We start from the raw sequence: 17309 nt of genomic DNA on the forward strand, positions 1-17309 counted from the left end.
AAGCTATGTCCATGATCAATACACAGAGTTCCTCTATCTTGATAAAAAGGTGGTGATGCCAAACTCCACCACTATATACAAATTTTTATGAGCAGAAAACCTCTTGTTTGTGTAGAGACATTCAAAACAACTCTTCCTGAAGCGCCATGCCCTGCATCCATGGGCAAAGACTTCAACAGCTGAACAAACTTAGTGTATGTCCAGCCAAACCAATAGTGTACGTCCTTGAAAAACTGAAGTAAAGGTCTGTAATTACCAAAGCCTGTCTCAAAGAATATTGAGTGGACTCTTTACAGGCCCATCGAGCCCCACTTCAGCCCCCCACATTACCCTTGACCCCATGGCCCTCAAAAAATGGGATCAGACAGTAGATATATTGATACATGATGGTACAGTCACAAGTTTTGGATAAGGCTCAAAAAGGTCTTTATATGGTCTAACTTCTTTTTCTGACCATGAAACCATTTGTATGTACAAAGACTAGGCAAAAACATGGCCTCTCCTCTGCAACACCTCTCCCAACTCCTTATAAAGGTCTGCTTGCTGCTCCAAGCTAAGTGTTTTCAGAACCTGTCATTCCATGTCCATGATAGGTCAAAATAAGTGGACATGAAAATCTATGCATGTATATATATAACACTTATATAAGTGAACATGCAGCAAAAGCAAACACAACAAAACAGCAACTCGGGATAAAACGGCAAATGCACCAGATAATGTGTTTCATGAAATTCAGCATATATTCATGGTATGATCATCATTTTCTTGTATATTTGCCATCTCAGATTCATTCAGCCATGCATAAACAAACGTGGTATGTGCACACATATTCACAACTGACAAAGCACGTCATACACATTTCTGCTATCTTCCAGTCCCAGGACCCTTGAGGACCTTTCATTTGTTACTAACCATACCTGGTCTAGAACACCTGCCACACTTATGTTGAGGGAAGCAATGAATGACTGGTAATAAATATATGAAAAAACAGCCATAACCATCTGCAAAATAACCCAACCAGCTCAAGGTGAATTCAGAGGCTACCATGACACATTAATGACATAGTAACCAAACTACTGAAACTATATTGTTCAAAAGTTGCTGAAAAAGGAGGAGCAACAGCAGCAGGAGAGGCAGAGTAATAATTCTTAAGTATCATTCGCTTCAAAGAAATTGTTTACACTCCTAAATCATCATTAATTTCTTGTGATGCAAAATCATGATGATGAACGAATCAAATCATGAAGATTACAGATGAACGGGACATTGTCTGGACTTGCCCATAGTGACCGTTCTGTAGATACAGTATGCAGAGAAACCACAAGGAATGAATCATAAAGGTTTATTTTTGTTTTCCTCTGAGTAATCGAGGGTGCAAGCTGAACAAATCCTTTCTCTTTCCTACAACATAGAAACAAAGATTCTCTGTGGTTTGCAGTTCTGAAACAACCAAAGATAAGACATCTGAACCTTTGAAATAGACCTACATAAGCTCCAATTCAATTCATATCCTAGTGGTCAGTATACAGACAGGATTAAAATACCTAATTTCAAATCTATAGACTAGATGAAAGGATTGAATTCCCATTCAAACTATATGAATTTCATGTTCCACTGAACTCTCAGCATTACCTGGCAGTCCATACGGTCTGTGATTCCTCCATGTCCAGGAATGCTATCACCAAAGTCCTGCAGACCACATGCAGTCCCAAACCCATCAGTACTACCCTGTTCAAGCCTACATCAGAACTTAACTGTCGAACATGCTCACAGGAACCAGAGACCTTGATTTTGAATGCACGTTTAAACCCACTGGCAAAGAATCCTCCAAATGGAGCAATGATGGATGCAAATAGGCCATATGCCAATGCATGCTTTTGTACTGGTAAAATGTTCAATTCTTGCCATGGAAACTGCAAAACAGGAGTTGTTAAGCAGTTTATTAGTTCATGAAAAGGACCATACCATAGTATGAAAGGCGACAAAAAAATTGTGAAAATGAAAAAGGGACTTCAGTGAACACTTTTGCAAATCCTTCAACAGAATGAAGACAAGTTTCAGGTGCTTTTCTAAGACTCTTATAATCTATAAATTGATGATAGCTCAGCTTTATTTGCAAAGTACCCAATATACAGACAAACAAAGAGCAAATAGTCTCCAGTTTATGATGAGCAAACAAAATGCTTTAACTAGCCATGCATGCCATGAAATTAGCATGCTATGACATCCCCGCTCCCTTCTCAGCATAGAATTATGTTGACTACGGTAATCGAACAAATGTGCATAGATCAATGCACTAAATCTTTACTAGTTATTGGAAGTAAAGTGAAGGGAGGGCAAGCTTGGCCCTTACAGACCTAGCAATAGAGAGCATAAATTTGGAGACCATCCAAGCAATAGTATAAGCACTCAAACACCCGCCCCCCCTCCCAAAAAAGAAGAAGAAGAAAAAGACTTCTATTAAGCAGTCATACCTTTTAATTGAAGGATGCAAGAATCTAATCTCCTTCTATAAGAGGCAATATACCACGCCGTGGCAAGGATGACCTAGTTAACCACCATTGCTCGACATGCAAAAGTTTGGTGGAGCTCCAGTAAAATAGCTTACGCGACACTCTCTAGGACTGGGCTGAACTGCTACTCTGCCAAGATGTCAATGCCAACCTGGCAGCCTAGGCACCTCGCCGTCTCCCCTCTTGGGATTCACCGAAAGTCAAAATCAGCTCCCCAATCTCCTGCATATCCTCCGAGCCTGTGAAGAAACCAACAAATTTGGTCCAATTTATGCGAGCTCCGGAAGCCTCGCAATAAATGGACAGGGCTCCTCTGATGCTCTCTAGACTGGATACTGAGCCGTCCACATAGAGAGTTGTATCATCTGCAAACTTGGAGTTTAGGACCTCCTCCTCCTGCCAGATCAAAAGCCTCATCCCCGTCAGCCTAAGTGCCTAGGGCAATCTGCTACAAGGAGGAAAACACACGGAAAGCCCGGTCCCACTAAGCGGGGAAGAGGGAAGGCCTCTCCTGTGTGCCCCCCAATAATCACCTGGCTGGAGCTGCCCACATAAAGAGCTGAAACCCCTCTGACCCATATCTCTGAGAAGCCAAGTTTACGCATGGTACCCTCCAAGAAGGACCACTCCACTCTATCATATGCCTTCTCGAAATCCAAAAGAAGAATGGTGAGAAGCTGCGACGACTCCTTGGACCAGTCCACTGCCTCCCAAAAAGTGAAGATGTTATCTAGGATGCTACGCTCCTGTGACATAATTTTTTGTTGGTTGCAACAGCTCCTGCGAACTCCCTCCCCTCCTCCACTTCCGTCTACCCCCCCCTCGCGCTGCGCGGCCCTCCCCTCCACCTCCTCCCTCACTGCCGCCCCCGCGCGGCCCTCCGCCCCCTCTCCTCCCCCTCCGCCCGTCGCTCCGCTCCTCCCCCTCTCCACGCTCCGCTCGCCCCCACTTCCCCGCTCCACTCCTCCCCTCTCCGCCCGTCGCTCCCCCCCCCGCTCCGCTCCTCCCCTCTCCTCTCCGCTCCTCCCCTCTTCGCATTCAGCTCCCCCACCCGCCTCCATCCCCTCGCGTTGCACTACCAACCCCCCCGCCCCCTCCTGCCCCTCCCCGCTTTGGCGCTACGCTGCCCCTCCCCCTTCCCTCCCTTCCTCACCTCTCCTCCCCACCCCCTCTCGTGCAGCGCTGCCACACCTTCCCTTCCCTTTCCTCTCACCCCGCTGCGCTGCGCTGCCCCCCCCCTCCCTTCTCTTTCTCCTCCTTCTTCCTCCGCCACCCACCCCTTCGTCACCACCTCTCTCCCCCCCCCGCTTCCTCATACCTCTCCATCCCTCCTCCTTCCCTCCCCCGCCTCAATCCCCCATCCCCGCCTCTTCCGTTTCCTTCTCCTTCCCCTGTCTTTGGAGCGTTCGCAGCTAGTCAGTGCGATATGGCAGCCACGTGCCCGGAACCGGTGGCCCAGACGGACCCCCCCCCTCCATCAGCCTATCGCGTAACATTGACAGAGCACCAGGTCTCCTTGGTGAAGCAGGCCGCCACGGACTTCTCCCAGACATCCGTTTATGGGAGAGTCATTGGCTACTCCCCTTCACGAGCCTCTGACCCATATCTTTGAGAAGCCAAGTTTACGCATGGTACCCTCCAAGAAGGACCACTCCACTCTATCATATGCCTTCTCGAAATCCAAAAGAAGAATGGTGAGAAGCTGCGACAACTCCTTGGACCAGTCCACTGCCTCCCAAAAAGTGAAGATGTTATCTAGGATGCTACGCTCCTGTGACATAATTTTTTGTTGGTTGCAACAGCTCCTGCGAACTCCCTCCCCTCCTCCGCTCCCGTCTACCCCCCCCTCGCGCTGCGCGGCCCTCCCCTCCACCTCCTCCCTCACTGCCGCCCCCGCGCGGCCCTCCGCCCCCTCTCCTCCCCCTCCGCCCGTCGCTCCGCTCCTCCCCCTCTCCACGCTCCGCTCGTCCCCGCTTCCCCGCTCCACTCCTCCCCTCTCCGCCCGTCGCTCCCCCCCCCGCTCTGCTCCTCCCCTCTCCTCTCCGCTCCTCCCCTCTTCGCATTCAGCTCCCCCACCCGCCTCCACCCCCTCGCGTTGTGCTACCAACCCCCCCGCCCCCTCCTGCCTCTCCCCGCTTCGGCGCTACGCTGCCCCTCCTCCTTCCCTCCCTTCCTCACCTCTCCTCCCCACCCCCTCTCGTGCAGCGCTGCCACACCTTCCCTTCCCTTTCCTCTCACCCCCCTGCGCTGCGCTGCCCCCCCCCCCCCTCTCTTTCTCCTCCTCCTTCCTCCGCCACCCGCCCCTTCGTCACCACCTCTCTCCCCCCCCGCTTCCTCATACCTCTCCATCCCTCCTCCTTCCCTCCCCCACCTCAATCCCCCATCCCCGCCTCTTCCGTTTCCTTCTCCTTCCCCTGCCTTTGGAGCGTTCGCAGTTAGTCAGTGCGATATGGCGGCCACGTGCCTGGAACCGGTGGCCCAGACGGACCCCCCCCCTCCATCAGCCTATCGCATAACATTGACAGAGCACCAGGTCTCCTTGGTGAAGCAGGCCGCCACTGACTTCTCCCAGACATCCGTTTATGGGAGAGTCATTGGCTACTCCCCTTCACGAGCAGAGATCAGGGACTGGTTGCAGTCCACCCTCTACCTCGAGGACAGTCACATCGAGGAGGTTGCACTCATGGGATGTGGCATCTTCTGGCTCAAGCTCTCATCAGCACAGGTTGCGAGCGATATGGTCAGGCGATCCCCTACTTCTGTGGGTGGGAAGATCATCCTCATGGTCCCATGGTACAGGGGTTTCAGTGTAGCGGACTTCAATGCCCGCTTTCGCATTCCTCGCCATCCAGCTACCCTTATCTTCCCAGGTCTAGCAACCGAGCTTCATCCGATCATCAAGGACCTGGGGGCACACTTTGGCTGGCCTATGCAGGACACCTACGTTGATGCGGCGGCAACCCAAGGGGTGCCACGAGTCAAAGTGGCAGTCCTCGATCCGCAGAGCATCCCCTCGGAGTTCGAGATCAAGACGAACACAGGTGTGGTGACGCAGCGCATTCTGGTCACTAGTCACCCAAATCAGTGTCTGAGATGCCATGGCTTCGGGCACCAGGCGTGCTCCTGTCCTCGCTTCACGGGTACAGTACCTCAGAAGGCCCCCGTTCAGGCAACTCAGGATCCCCCCCACCAGTTAGTGACATCCCCTCCCGAAGGGGAAGGTTGGACGGAGGTCAAAAGAAAACGGAAGGGAAACAAAGCAGGACCCAAAAAACCTGCCCATCTACAGCAAGAGCCCCCCCCTGTGGTCATTACTCACCAGCAGCCCGGTAAGGGGAAGGAGAAGGGAAAGGAGAAGATCAGCCAGCCTCCCCCTCATCCTTCACCCCGCCCTCCTTCCCCTCCCCCCTCCTCCTCGATCCCCCGACCCCCACCCCCTCCAGGATCCCCCCCAGCACCAGTGGTTTCCGCTCCATTCTCTTCCTCGAGCTTGATCCAGAGGGAAACCCCCCCTCCGCCTGAGCCACCTACAGCCCCGAAGCCAGCACAGACCTCACCCGCGCCTATCCCTCCTGGCCCGGCAGAGGGGAGAGGCCCTTTCCCGCAGATGGCCAGCACCCCTCTCTCTGGTTCAAACTCCTCATCATCGTCCCCACGCCCAAGGGCTGCTCCTAGAGCTCTTCCATTGGAGTTTTATCGAGCAGGACCTTGGGATTATTTGGATGCAGTGGGTATTGGCTCCTTCCCTGCATGCCTAGACATCAGCATCTTCTTCCTCCGCAAGATGGCGGAGGGTAAGGTGTCCGTCCTTGCCCCTCACGATGGTCCTAGCTATTCCTTCACTATCTCCAATGAAGGGAATGAGCAATGGACGAATGAAAATGTTTGGGAGACGATACGAGATCAGTCCCAGGAGCAGGTGCAGGACTGGATCGGTAGCAGAGCAGCGGAGCTTCTTCAGCAGCAGTGGAAGGAGGGTGACGTTTGTCTACGATGGCGCCACAGCGCCAAACGTTTCCGACTCCTGGTCATTATTCGGCCACCTCTGGAGTGGGCCTACGTGGAAGGGCTCCGCCCGTGGAGACCTCAGAGGTAGCGGGCTTCTACAATATTTCCCTGGCAGAGGTGTCGAGCTGGTTAGAGAGAGCCTACCACCACGAGACAAAGGGCCTCTCCCCTCTGCTGAAGGTTTTAGAGGATGGGTCCGATGATCCGGCCTCTCCTTCGAAACCCTCACAGAAGCGCCTTCGTCTGCACACTGGCCATCCTCCGACCACTTCGACATCGACCGCAAGCAGTCAGCTGTTTGTGGCCCACCTTCCCTCCTATGAGTTTACGCATTTATCTCTTGGAACGTCAACGAGTTCCACTCATCAGGAACCCGCAACCCCAGGAAGATGGTGCTCAGACAGGAGCTCCAGCCAGCCTTGGTAGGAAGGGTAGATGTGCTCCTACTGCAGGAACACAAGCTTTCGGCTTCTCAGACCAGTATTTGTGGGAAGGTCCTCACAGGACGCTCCCACACCTACTGGGAACCTTTGATTGGCGAGCAGGGGAGGAGCGGAGGTGTCTGTACCTCCATCGACGCTTCTCTAGTTCAGCATGTGTGTGGTTTTGGCACTCTGATCCCAGGACGTGCGCTTTGGGTGGGCTTGCATATTGAGGGATCCCGCATCGGCATCCTCAATATCTATGCCCCGACCGATCTCAGACGGAGAGCCGCTTTTTGGAGATCCTTGACAGATGGACTCTTGGATTGTAGGAGGGGACTTCAACAACCTTGAGACCCTAGAGGATCAACAGGGACGAGGCCCAAAGTTCCTTGGTATAGCTCAGGCAGAGCAGGTAGATTGGGACTCCTTCCTATTCGCAGTGGGAGGTCGGGACAGCTGGAGGGAGCCTTCCTTTCATAGATGGACAGGGAGTCTGGACTTCTCTTGGGGTTACAAGAGGGAGGGAGGCAGACATCTGGAGCGGCTGGACCGTTTCTATGTCAGCGATTGGGCACTTCGCAGAGGTGGAGAGTCAGGAGTGGTTCCAGGGACGACACTCTCAGACCATGCCCCAGTCATCCTAGTCCTCGACTCAGCCTCTCACTAATCACCTCCACGCTCATGCCGGATCCCAGTCTCCATCTACTCCAGAGCAGCGGTTCACAGCAGGATAGTGGACCTGTGGGAGCAGGATTGGACCCCACCGGGATATGGCAGTACACGTAGCTCAGGCGCTCGCTGAGTCTAGCCTCATCTGTCAGCAAGAGGCGATTCAGGTCAGGCAGCGATGTTGGGCGAAGGAGAGGGATCTCAGGCGAGATCTCGCTTCGATTCAGCGCATGCAGCAGTCTTCTCCAGGCTCTGAGGAGCTCAGATAGCAGGAGGTTCGGGCCCAAGCCATGCTAGAGGAGATCACCTAGCGTCGCTCAGAGTTCTCATTTCATGCTTCCAAGTCCTTCTGGGCTAGGAAAGGCGACAGGATGTGCAGAGAGTTCTTCAGGACCCATGGACAGAGGTCAGCAGGGGAACAGCTCCGTTCTCTTAGGGCGCAGGATGGTAGTGTCAGGACAGATCCAGACGAGGTCCAGGACTTGGCGACAGATTTCTATAGATCATTGTTTTAGCAGGAGCCCCCAGACCCTCATGGCCGCCTTTGTAGGGAGAGGTGTGGAGGTCTACACCGCGGCTCGTGCAGCCTAGCATGAGTGACTCCCTTCTCGCCCCTTTCACCGTGGCGGAGATGCAGGATGCGGTGAGTGCTATTGATGGGCAGAAATGCCCAGGTGAGGATGGCCTCTCCAGAGCTTTCTTCACCACCTTTTGGGAGCAGATCCACCGGCCCTTGCTCGCAGCCTTCCAGCATATCTTCTCCAGCGGGCAGATGCCAGAGGGCCTTGCGACAGGCTTGATTTGCCTCATCCCCAAAGGGGGGGACCGTCAGGAGATCAGACAGTGGCGCCCTATCACCCTCCTCTCGACCGCCTACAAAATCCTCGCCAAGATGATCAATAGCCGCATCCACCCCCTGCTACACGACTTGATTCATGACACCCAGACTGGTTTTGTCCAAGATCGCAGCATTTTGGACAACATTTTCACTTTCTCAGAGGCGACGAAATGGGCTCAGCACAGTGGCCAGCACCTTGCCATACTCCTTCTCGACTTTGAGAAGGCGTACGACAGGGTAGACTGGTCCTTCTTCGAAGGTACACTCTCTCGGTTCGGTTTCCCGGACGAGTGGATCAGAGGTATTGCTAGCCTCTATAGGTCGGCCTCCAGTCGGGTTATCATCAGTGGCAGGATGGGGGAGAGATTCACACTCGAGCGCTCGGTGCGTCAGGGCTGTCCGCTAGCGCCCTACCTCTTCCTATTTTTTGCGGAGGCCATGACTCACTTCCTTCGAGCCCGTACCACTGGTCTTCGCAGGATGCGTCTCCCTATTCGAGACGATGCAGAACTTCTGGACTCCGAGTATGCAGACGACACAGCCCTATATGGGCAGGATGATGTCGAGTCACTGGAGCAAGTGAGACTATCCCTAGAGATTTTTTGCCTTGCGACTGGGGCGAAAATCAACTGGCATAAGTCAGTTGGTTTTCTTACGGATCCGGGAGCCAGCTCACAGTGGCGTATTTTCCTAGGGTTTCGCTGGATCCCTAGAGGACAGACGACACGTTACCTGGGATTCCAGGTAGGCCTGGACATCACGCCGGCTCAGCAGTTCTTGTTGGTCCTAGCCTCCATACGACGGAAGCTTGCTTTCTGGAGCACGGCTCGGCTATCCTTGCAGGCAGGGCCCTTGTGGTCAACCAGGTCCTTCTTGCCACTGCTTGGTATGTGGCCTCTTGCTGGTGTTTCTCGAGATCATGTGTAGCCGAGTTGAGGAGACTGGTGCGGAACTTCTTATGGTGTGGTTCAGACGGTTCCGGCACCACCAGAGCCAGGGTCGCCTGGCAGACGGTCATTCTCCCCCAGATAGAGGGCGGCCTCGGCATCATAGATCCAGAACTGCAGAGTCAGGCACTACTTGGCAAGTTAGTCATCCGCGGTCTGACCCCAGGAGGGCAGATGTGGAAGCTCTTGCTACAACATGGTCTCAGCGCGTGTACCCCCCAGAGAGGGGGTGTTTGGCAACCTTCTATCCGGTGGATCTTCACTTCTGCCCCTTTGACTCAGCCCCGTCCCCCCTTCCTCCATAGCCTCGTCTCGGTCTGGAGGAAGTTGCGACACAGCCTCTCCCAGGTTCCCCCTGGCTGCCGAGAGGAGATAGACAGACAGCCCCTGATTTGGAGCAGCCAGGTGACAGATGATACAGGTCGCCAGCTTGGAGAGAGATCCCATATCCCTTGGGCGCTCTGGGCGTGTGGGCCCGCGCGCTTGCTCCGGGTTTGGAGGGACGTCTATAGCCAGCTGAGCCCAGGCGAGCTGGCAGCAGCAGTAGGTACGGCACGTGGAATCCAGGCTCGGTGAGCGGAGATTGATGCTGCCATTCCTATAGGTTGGAGGATTCCCATGGTCACAGGACAGCTCTTCCCGGGAGATGAGAGGTGGCTAGGACAGTTCACTCCACGAGGCATTCCTTTGGTGGTTGCAGGCCTTTTCTCGAACTCCTCAATACACTTCTTCTCCGTCGCCGATGATAGCCGCCTACAGAGCAGAGAGGCCGTGATCGACCCCCATCTTCCCTGGCAGCGCCTTCGCATTGTAGGGCTGCAAGGGAAGACATGGCATATAGACCCCCTGATTATGCAGGACCAAGATTGGAGACTGGATATGGGAGGGCCGTTCCTTGACACAAGTGGAGTGGGACCCAGGGGAGTGGCGCTGGCCACCATTGGAGACCTCAAAGAACCCTACCCCCTTCTTCGCTTACAGTGCGCGTACGGGTAGGCGTGCTCTTGGGGCTCTCCAACGCGGGCTACCCACACAGGCACATAGTTGGTATGCCTAGGGGATATCTCTGGTCTTTCTTCACACTTTCTGGAAGACTCTTTGGGCTAGCTGGCGGCTGAGGAAGATCTCTTACTTCCTTTGGATGGTGGCACACAAGGGGCTACCAGTTGGCAGCTGGCTGAGGCAGATGGGGAAGGAGGGGCATTGCCAGATGTGTTTTCAGGAGTCGTCGTCCCTGACGCACTGTCTTTGGAGCTGCTCGCATGCGCAGACAGTTTGGAAGGGAGTCATGGGGATCTTAGCGAGGGCTGCACCCGAGGATCACTTGGGGAGCCGTTTGCTGGTGCAGCACAGAGATGGGACATCACTTGGCTTATGAGTTCTCTAGACACAGGATCCCGTCTTTTTCATCACGCAAGCCACCTGGGCATACATGGACAGCTTCCCTTGGCATCTGACGGAGACAAATGCAGGAGCGATGTCTCGGCACCCAGTTTGGGAGATCATAGGGAGCATTGCGGGCTGGCATATCTGGACTTCCAGATGCGCGCAGACCGTAGGAGATCAGACTTCTTCTGCTACCCAAACCCTAGCAGACATTTGGAGCACGATCGTTCACACGCTCCTCAAGGGTCAGTGGGATCAGATTCAGGGGGAGTCCCAGGCAGGGAAGGAAAAGAGACGACGCTTCCTTCGCGACTGGGACCACCGGGAGTTGTTCTTCCAGCACTCCACTCAGAGTCTTCAGTGGCATTACGGCCCCCCACCGTGGCTGTTTGTCCACTCTCCGATGATTATGCCCTGAGAGGCTTGTAATTAGCATTTTGGCTCCTCGGGCTGTATCCATTTTGTGATTGCAGCCCGCTGGCCTTTGGGCTTTCTTGTACTCTCGCTTTCAAGTAATATAACTAGCATTACTTTTTGCGCAAAAAAAAAAAAAGCTACGCTCCTGAACTGAACCATTCTGCGTCTCGTGAATGATGTCTGGTAAGTGGGGTCTCAGATGCTGGCTCAAGAATTTGGCCAAGATCTAGTAAGCCGTGCCAAGAAGGGTGATCATCCTCTACTTACATATATCTAACCTATCTCCCCCCTTCAAAAGCTAACTTGAGTAGGGTGGAAATATACTCCTAGAAGCATTGAAAGAAGCTCGGAGTCGAGCTCTCCTCTTCGGGGCACTTCTGGGTTGGAAGAGCCTGTAAGGCCTCCCAAAGCTCCTCATTAGTAAAGGACGCCTCCAAATGTCTGCTAAGACTCAGTGTAACAATTGAGAGAACCTGGTCCCATACCGTTTCTCTAGCCAGAAGAGTTGGTGAGTGAAGCCTCCTCCAACTAAAAGAGCTAACGGTAGAAGACCGTGGTCATCTCGAGGATCTCCTGAGGGCCTGTGTGCATATGTCTCTGTGAGTCCCTAAGTCGCTGAAGTTAGATCCCTGCAGACCGTGGTCCTGTGGTCTGGAAAAACTGTCTAGTCATCATGTCGCCCTGTTGGACCCATCTGGCCCGGGAAGAGTGATAGGAGAACTCTACTCTACGGACCTCCAAATCTTGTAGTTCCAATCGTGCACACTCCAAGCGGTCCCTGAGCCATTGGGACCCCGAATCCTGCTCCTGAGTCTCTCGATAGACACTAGGTCTCGACGACGTGCTCTCTTGCTCTTGAAGAGCAACTCTCCATCTAAGAGCCTGGCCCTGGAGCACCTGACTACTCTGCTGGATCCTCTCAACCACCCATGCTGCCCACCTCTCGTAGGGTCTATCCTCGGGCTGTCTCTTGAGATCTACTATCGCTTGCTGTACCTCCACCCCCTGTGGGAGATTATAGGGTATATGGACTACCGTTTTAGGGAGTCCACGACGGGCTGCTCCAAGTGAAGGACCGCCGGAGAGTGGTCTGACATTGTGGTTCCTGCTAGAATACCGCTGAAGCCGCCTCAAAGTAGAGCCCAGTCCCCTATATAGAATCTATCTAGGTGCTCCAACAAACCATCATGACGCCGCTGTCCAAAGGTGAACTACAGTGTTTGCTCGGAAGCTTGGTCAATTCAGGCTCGCACCATGGATCCTTGCCTTGGTAATCGCAAAAATGAACTGCTCCCAAGCACTCCTCTCCCCAATTGGCATCTCTACGAAAGAGGCTCCTCCCTACTTATCCTTCATGAAATCTAGGTTGTTAAAGTCACCAACAACAATCCACAAGTCCACCTCTGGGAGGCAATTTGTAAGCCGTCGTCAGAGCGTACACATTCAATATACCAATCCGGGCCTCTCCTACCTGAAGACCCATCCACACTGCGTGACTTGGTATGAGCTCGCCCTGTGCAAATATCTTTGGGCCCACCGCCTGGGATATTGACATGCATACCCCTCCGCTCCTGCCAACTGCGTGGGACCAAATCTCTGGCCCCCTTCCATTGAGGAGATGGTGTCGACGTGTGATGTCTGATGCTGAGAACATGTGCTTGTGAATCAAGAGGAAGTCAACTGGTCTACCTACCAGAGCCCGTTGCGATTCCTGCCAGCGAATCAGATACTACGACTGACTACGCGCACGGTTGTGAAGACCATGCACGTTCCAACTCACCACTGTCAAGCTCTTGGGAATGGGGCAGCAGCGAGCAAGATTGCTCTAGGAAACCGGACTTCAGTGTTGCTGGAGGTTTGGAGGGAGATAACCTGTATCCATGTGCCGACGAACCAGGATCGACATTGGCTCAATCCCCACTCTCCCTGCCCCTTATTGCATGAAAGAAACATCTACACCAAAAAGTCAGCGCAGTGCTGAAGCCTCTAGAAGTGCCTCTGGTGGCAGCTATTGCCACACCTGATCTTGGGGAGAAGCCGAGCTGAAAATACATAGAAGACCATGAGCAAGCCATAGATACATGCCCTATGCCCCATCCACTCGTCCATCATCTGGTATACATGATGTTCCATCATCACATCGAAAAGCTCTGGAGTCCACTTCTCCACCCTTGTGGAGGCAAACTGGAAGATCCGAACTGGGTGGGTGCGGGATCCTACCGTGATGATGCCCCTTTTCGGGGCTGCAAGATCAAAATGGTCAGTTCCAAGGGCATGGGGAACGTATTTGGGATCTCCAAATAGTTCCACGCTCCCAACCGCCAAAACTCTCTCGACAGAGGCCTACCAGCACGTATGTGTAGGCCTGAGGACTGAGCATCTGTACCCCTCTTCCTGAAGGTATGAGAAGAAGATGTTGAATCTTGTGTGCCTGAAGAGCTGACCTACGGTTGAGGAGAGGTCGGCAAGGTGGCCTTTGCCTTGCCCTTGCTCATAGACAAGGGGTCCACGGCAGATCCGAGGGGTTGCGCGAGGAAGAGGCCCCGGGCGAGGTTGCTGTTGCCTGAGGAGCTGTAGGACGGGGAGGGGGGCGGGTGGTGAGGGTAATCACAATAGGAAGAGTAGGTGGTGGAGGCGGGGGGGAGGGAAGGTGCGGAGGGGAACTGCGGAGAGAGGGTAGGCGGGTCCAAGGGAATGGGGGGGAGGCTGTACAGAACCTGCCACTACCGAAGTCAAAGATCGCTGCGATAATGGCACCTGCAGCCTTTGAGGCTCCTCCGACGAACTCTAGGGAGGGTGAGTCTAGGAGCCTGCTCCTGCTGCTGCGGAAGATCCTGCGGGTAAGAAGTCTTGCATTCGAAGGAGCCACAAGAATGTCCTGAGGTCGAGGGCCCTCTCTCTGAATACACCTACCTGGGGGTCTCCAACCTAGTCTCCCTATGACTACGTAGCTACTTGTGCTCGCCTCTTACGGTTGGCACACTATCGTTGGTTCTTTTTGGCCCACTTACTCTGCTTCTTCTTCCCCACCTTGGTTCATCTTCCCTCAGAAAACTCAACACAGGGAGTCTGAGACTCCGACTACTGTCGCTAAGATTGTTGATGTGTCTACCTGGGTGGCCTCCTATGCTGTTCCTGTGTCTCCTGTGGGGAGGGATGGGACCTGCTCAAGCCTCTCGTACAATCCCTAGCTAGGTGCCCCTTCTGTTTGCACCTCAAACACTCGCGGATGTACACATTTTTCGAGCAAAAACCTACGAGCAAAAAAGTCCGAGCGATGATGTTTGACACCGACCATGCTAGTATATTTCTCAAAGGAATATACAATTCTTTCTTAATTTCTCATTTATGGAACCATATACCTATTCATCATTATAACCCTCATTTTAGAGAACATCATCTATATATGAACAAATAGTGAACACTTTAGAAACTCCTATAAATCCCTCCCTACCATAGTCTCTTTTGAGGATTATGGTAATTCAATCGATTTAAAAGGATTTCCCTTAGCTTTAGCAATCCCATATTTGAAGTATTGAGAAGCTCTCATGTAACAATGTATACCATATTCCTTGGATGAGTAGGAAAAGGATATTGAAAATCTCATAATTGAACCCATTATTATCGATCATAAATTAATCTCTAATACATTATCAAATATGGGAAGACAAGGGAGGTATTTTCAAAATATTCCCAATTCTCCAAACCTAAGAACTTTTAAGGAAATGTGGTCCCTACTAAACTCCTTCCTACCATAATATGAATTAGGAAAAAGTTTTCACTCTCATATACATCTTGAAACTTCCAATTTATCTCTTCTATACCTATAAAAATTATAACTTTAAGCCTACCATTGCATAGATAATGAAATTTTAAAATATTTTTCCTTTTTACAGCTCCTCAATCTGAGCTAAGGAGCAAAAGTTATAACCCATCCTTTGTAGGCCGTTGGCGAAATAGTGTTGGGGCAAGCTCTTCAAACCATATTCCTCTAGCAGAATACACTTAGAGGGTCTATTAAAAAGACGTGATATATTTTCCTTAGATCATCCTGAGGAGCTGTAAAGAGGATATTTGAAAGTCATAAAATAAGTCGCTATTTGGACATTATATATATATATATATATAATATAAAGGTATATTTATATCTATCTCTGTTCATCAATATTTCATATTTACTTACATATTCCTTGAAATAATTTGAAATTTTGTGCTTCCCAAAAATGACTTGAGCCTATATATTTTGACCCCTCCTACCTTTGTCCGCTCGCCGCTCGGGGGTTTTTGCTCATAAAATGGAACCCTGCAACACTGGCCTGGTAATCTGGAGACCTCCAGTGTCTGGCAAAGAGTACCTCCCTCAAGAGTCTCCAAGAAAAACACCTCTGGAAGGGCATTCGGGCTCTCTACAACCAATCTGAGACGAGGAACCCATCATCTGTCACAACAGCTGCCTCTGACTCTGAAGGGTACTCTAGAACTGTGCCGAATGCCCACCGATAGTTGGACAACTAAGGGAGTTGAGGGTGCTACCATAGAGCCCCTCTAACCAAACCAAAGGTCGCCACCAAAAGTCCCAATCACCAACAATGAGCAATAAACTGCACCTCCTGCTAGAAAGGCGGGAAACTAGGAGGCGGAAGGAGAAGAAAGAGAGGGAAAAGAGAGCACCTGTGAGGGGAAAGTCTGCCAAGAACTCGTCACAGCAAAGGAAAAAGCTCTATCTGAACCTTGAAAGATAAGTGCAGGCTTGAACGAGATTGAGTAGGGGAAGTCGTATTGTATGGAGAAACAGCCCCGGAGTTCTTCCACAAGCAAGCTCTCAATCTTGGAAAAGGCAATGGGAAGCTGCCAAGAGAAAGAGCGAGCCACCAATCATCTTTGAAGTGCACTACGAACTCGTGGCTGCCTTCATCGATTCATGATCTTGAGGGGACTGGCTGGACCTTCAAATGAGACGCTTTGCTGGCTGGTCACTCTTTGCCAGCCCCTAGTACAAGAGCTGGCTGATGTCTGCTGCAGGGAGTGCCTGGAAAGCTCCCGAGCTCGATGAAGGACCTTTGTTGGAAATCGACTAGTGGACAAGGAAGGCCCTGGCTGATGACCCACGAAGGGCTAATGGCAGCCTTCTTGCACGGGAGCAGTGCCTAGCTGCTGGTGACCGCGGGCTAGAGCAGCGCCTAGATGCTAGCAGGTGCCCGCTGGCTGTACGGCGACCACAGCCCATACGGTGGGCTGTGGCAGCTGAAATCGCGGAAGGGGGGGGGGAGGGTTTTGGGATTAGCGTGCCCACATCTTGAGGTCATAGTGTGTGCGCGGCCCACAAGCAGGCAGGGTGAGGTGGAGGAGAAGACCAGGGCCGGGGGCACGCAGCCAGGTAGAGGCTGTCTTGCCTCCACACAATCTATTTCACTCTTATATTTATTAGTCAATCCTTCTATACAAGCCCATTTTGGATGCATTTACTTGCTTGAAATTGAAGCGAAAGACAAATTTCAGTAAGTAGCCTGCCTTAGCTTGTTCATAGAGGGTATTAGGTGGTATGATCAGAACGTCACTTGGAACAGCCAATCAGCATATGCATGCTAAAAATGGAAGGAACTGTTCCGCAACTAAATCACATTTCACGCGTTTGCAAAGAAAAGACGGTATCACCACTCAGCTTGGGTTCAAGCTGTACTCGAAAGAATTCAGGACAAAGATAAACGAGGCAGAAAGAGAATGAATTTGTGACACAAGAACGAGTTTACGTTAACATGAAAAACAAAATCTGGCCGTGTTCCCAAAATCCAAATGTATGAAAAGCTAGTTTGACTGTATTGTTGTTAGCATCAATCTACAAGAAGCTCTGTATTACACTTTTGTGCACATCACCTAGAAATCATGAAAGGAAATATGCTCACAATACAACTGGATTTGCATTTGTAAAGGATTATCTGATCACGTTTTGTTTCTTTCTACATCGGAAAGTGGATGTCTGGAGCTCACCCATGAAGGTACCCAACCTTGTATAGAGTAACATGTTGGTTTGAACAAAGGACCAGGATCACAGTTTAAAGGACCAGTTGACAGATCCTGCATTGAAGCTTTGGGTTAAGGACAGAAA

General features: G+C 51.8%; 1 protein-coding gene across 1 annotated transcript in view; it reads right to left on the reverse strand.

The window, feature by feature from the left end:
• Positions 1 to 392: 392 nt before the first annotated feature.
• The window catches only part of LOC147883789 (phosphatidate cytidylyltransferase 2-like), a 46108-nt gene continuing 29191 nt past the window's right edge, over positions 393 to 17309 (reverse strand). The window contains exons 7-11 of the mRNA XM_087398098.1: positions 17192 to 17278; positions 1785 to 1913; positions 1633 to 1689; positions 918 to 1001; positions 393 to 570 (exon numbers count right to left, since the gene is read on the reverse strand). Coding sequence (XP_087254224.1) covers positions 481 to 570; positions 918 to 1001; positions 1633 to 1689; positions 1785 to 1913; positions 17192 to 17278 — 447 coding nt within the window. The 3' untranslated portion in view covers positions 393 to 480. The remainder of the gene's footprint in view (positions 571 to 917; positions 1002 to 1632; positions 1690 to 1784; positions 1914 to 17191; positions 17279 to 17309) is intronic.

The sequence above is a fragment of the Dipteris shenzhenensis genome, chromosome 27, assembly GCF_047967505.1.
Source record: "Dipteris shenzhenensis isolate YYH24624 ecotype China chromosome 27, Dip_SZ_1.0, whole genome shotgun sequence".
In the NCBI taxonomy this organism is placed as follows: Eukaryota; Viridiplantae; Streptophyta; class Polypodiopsida; order Gleicheniales; family Dipteridaceae; genus Dipteris; species Dipteris shenzhenensis.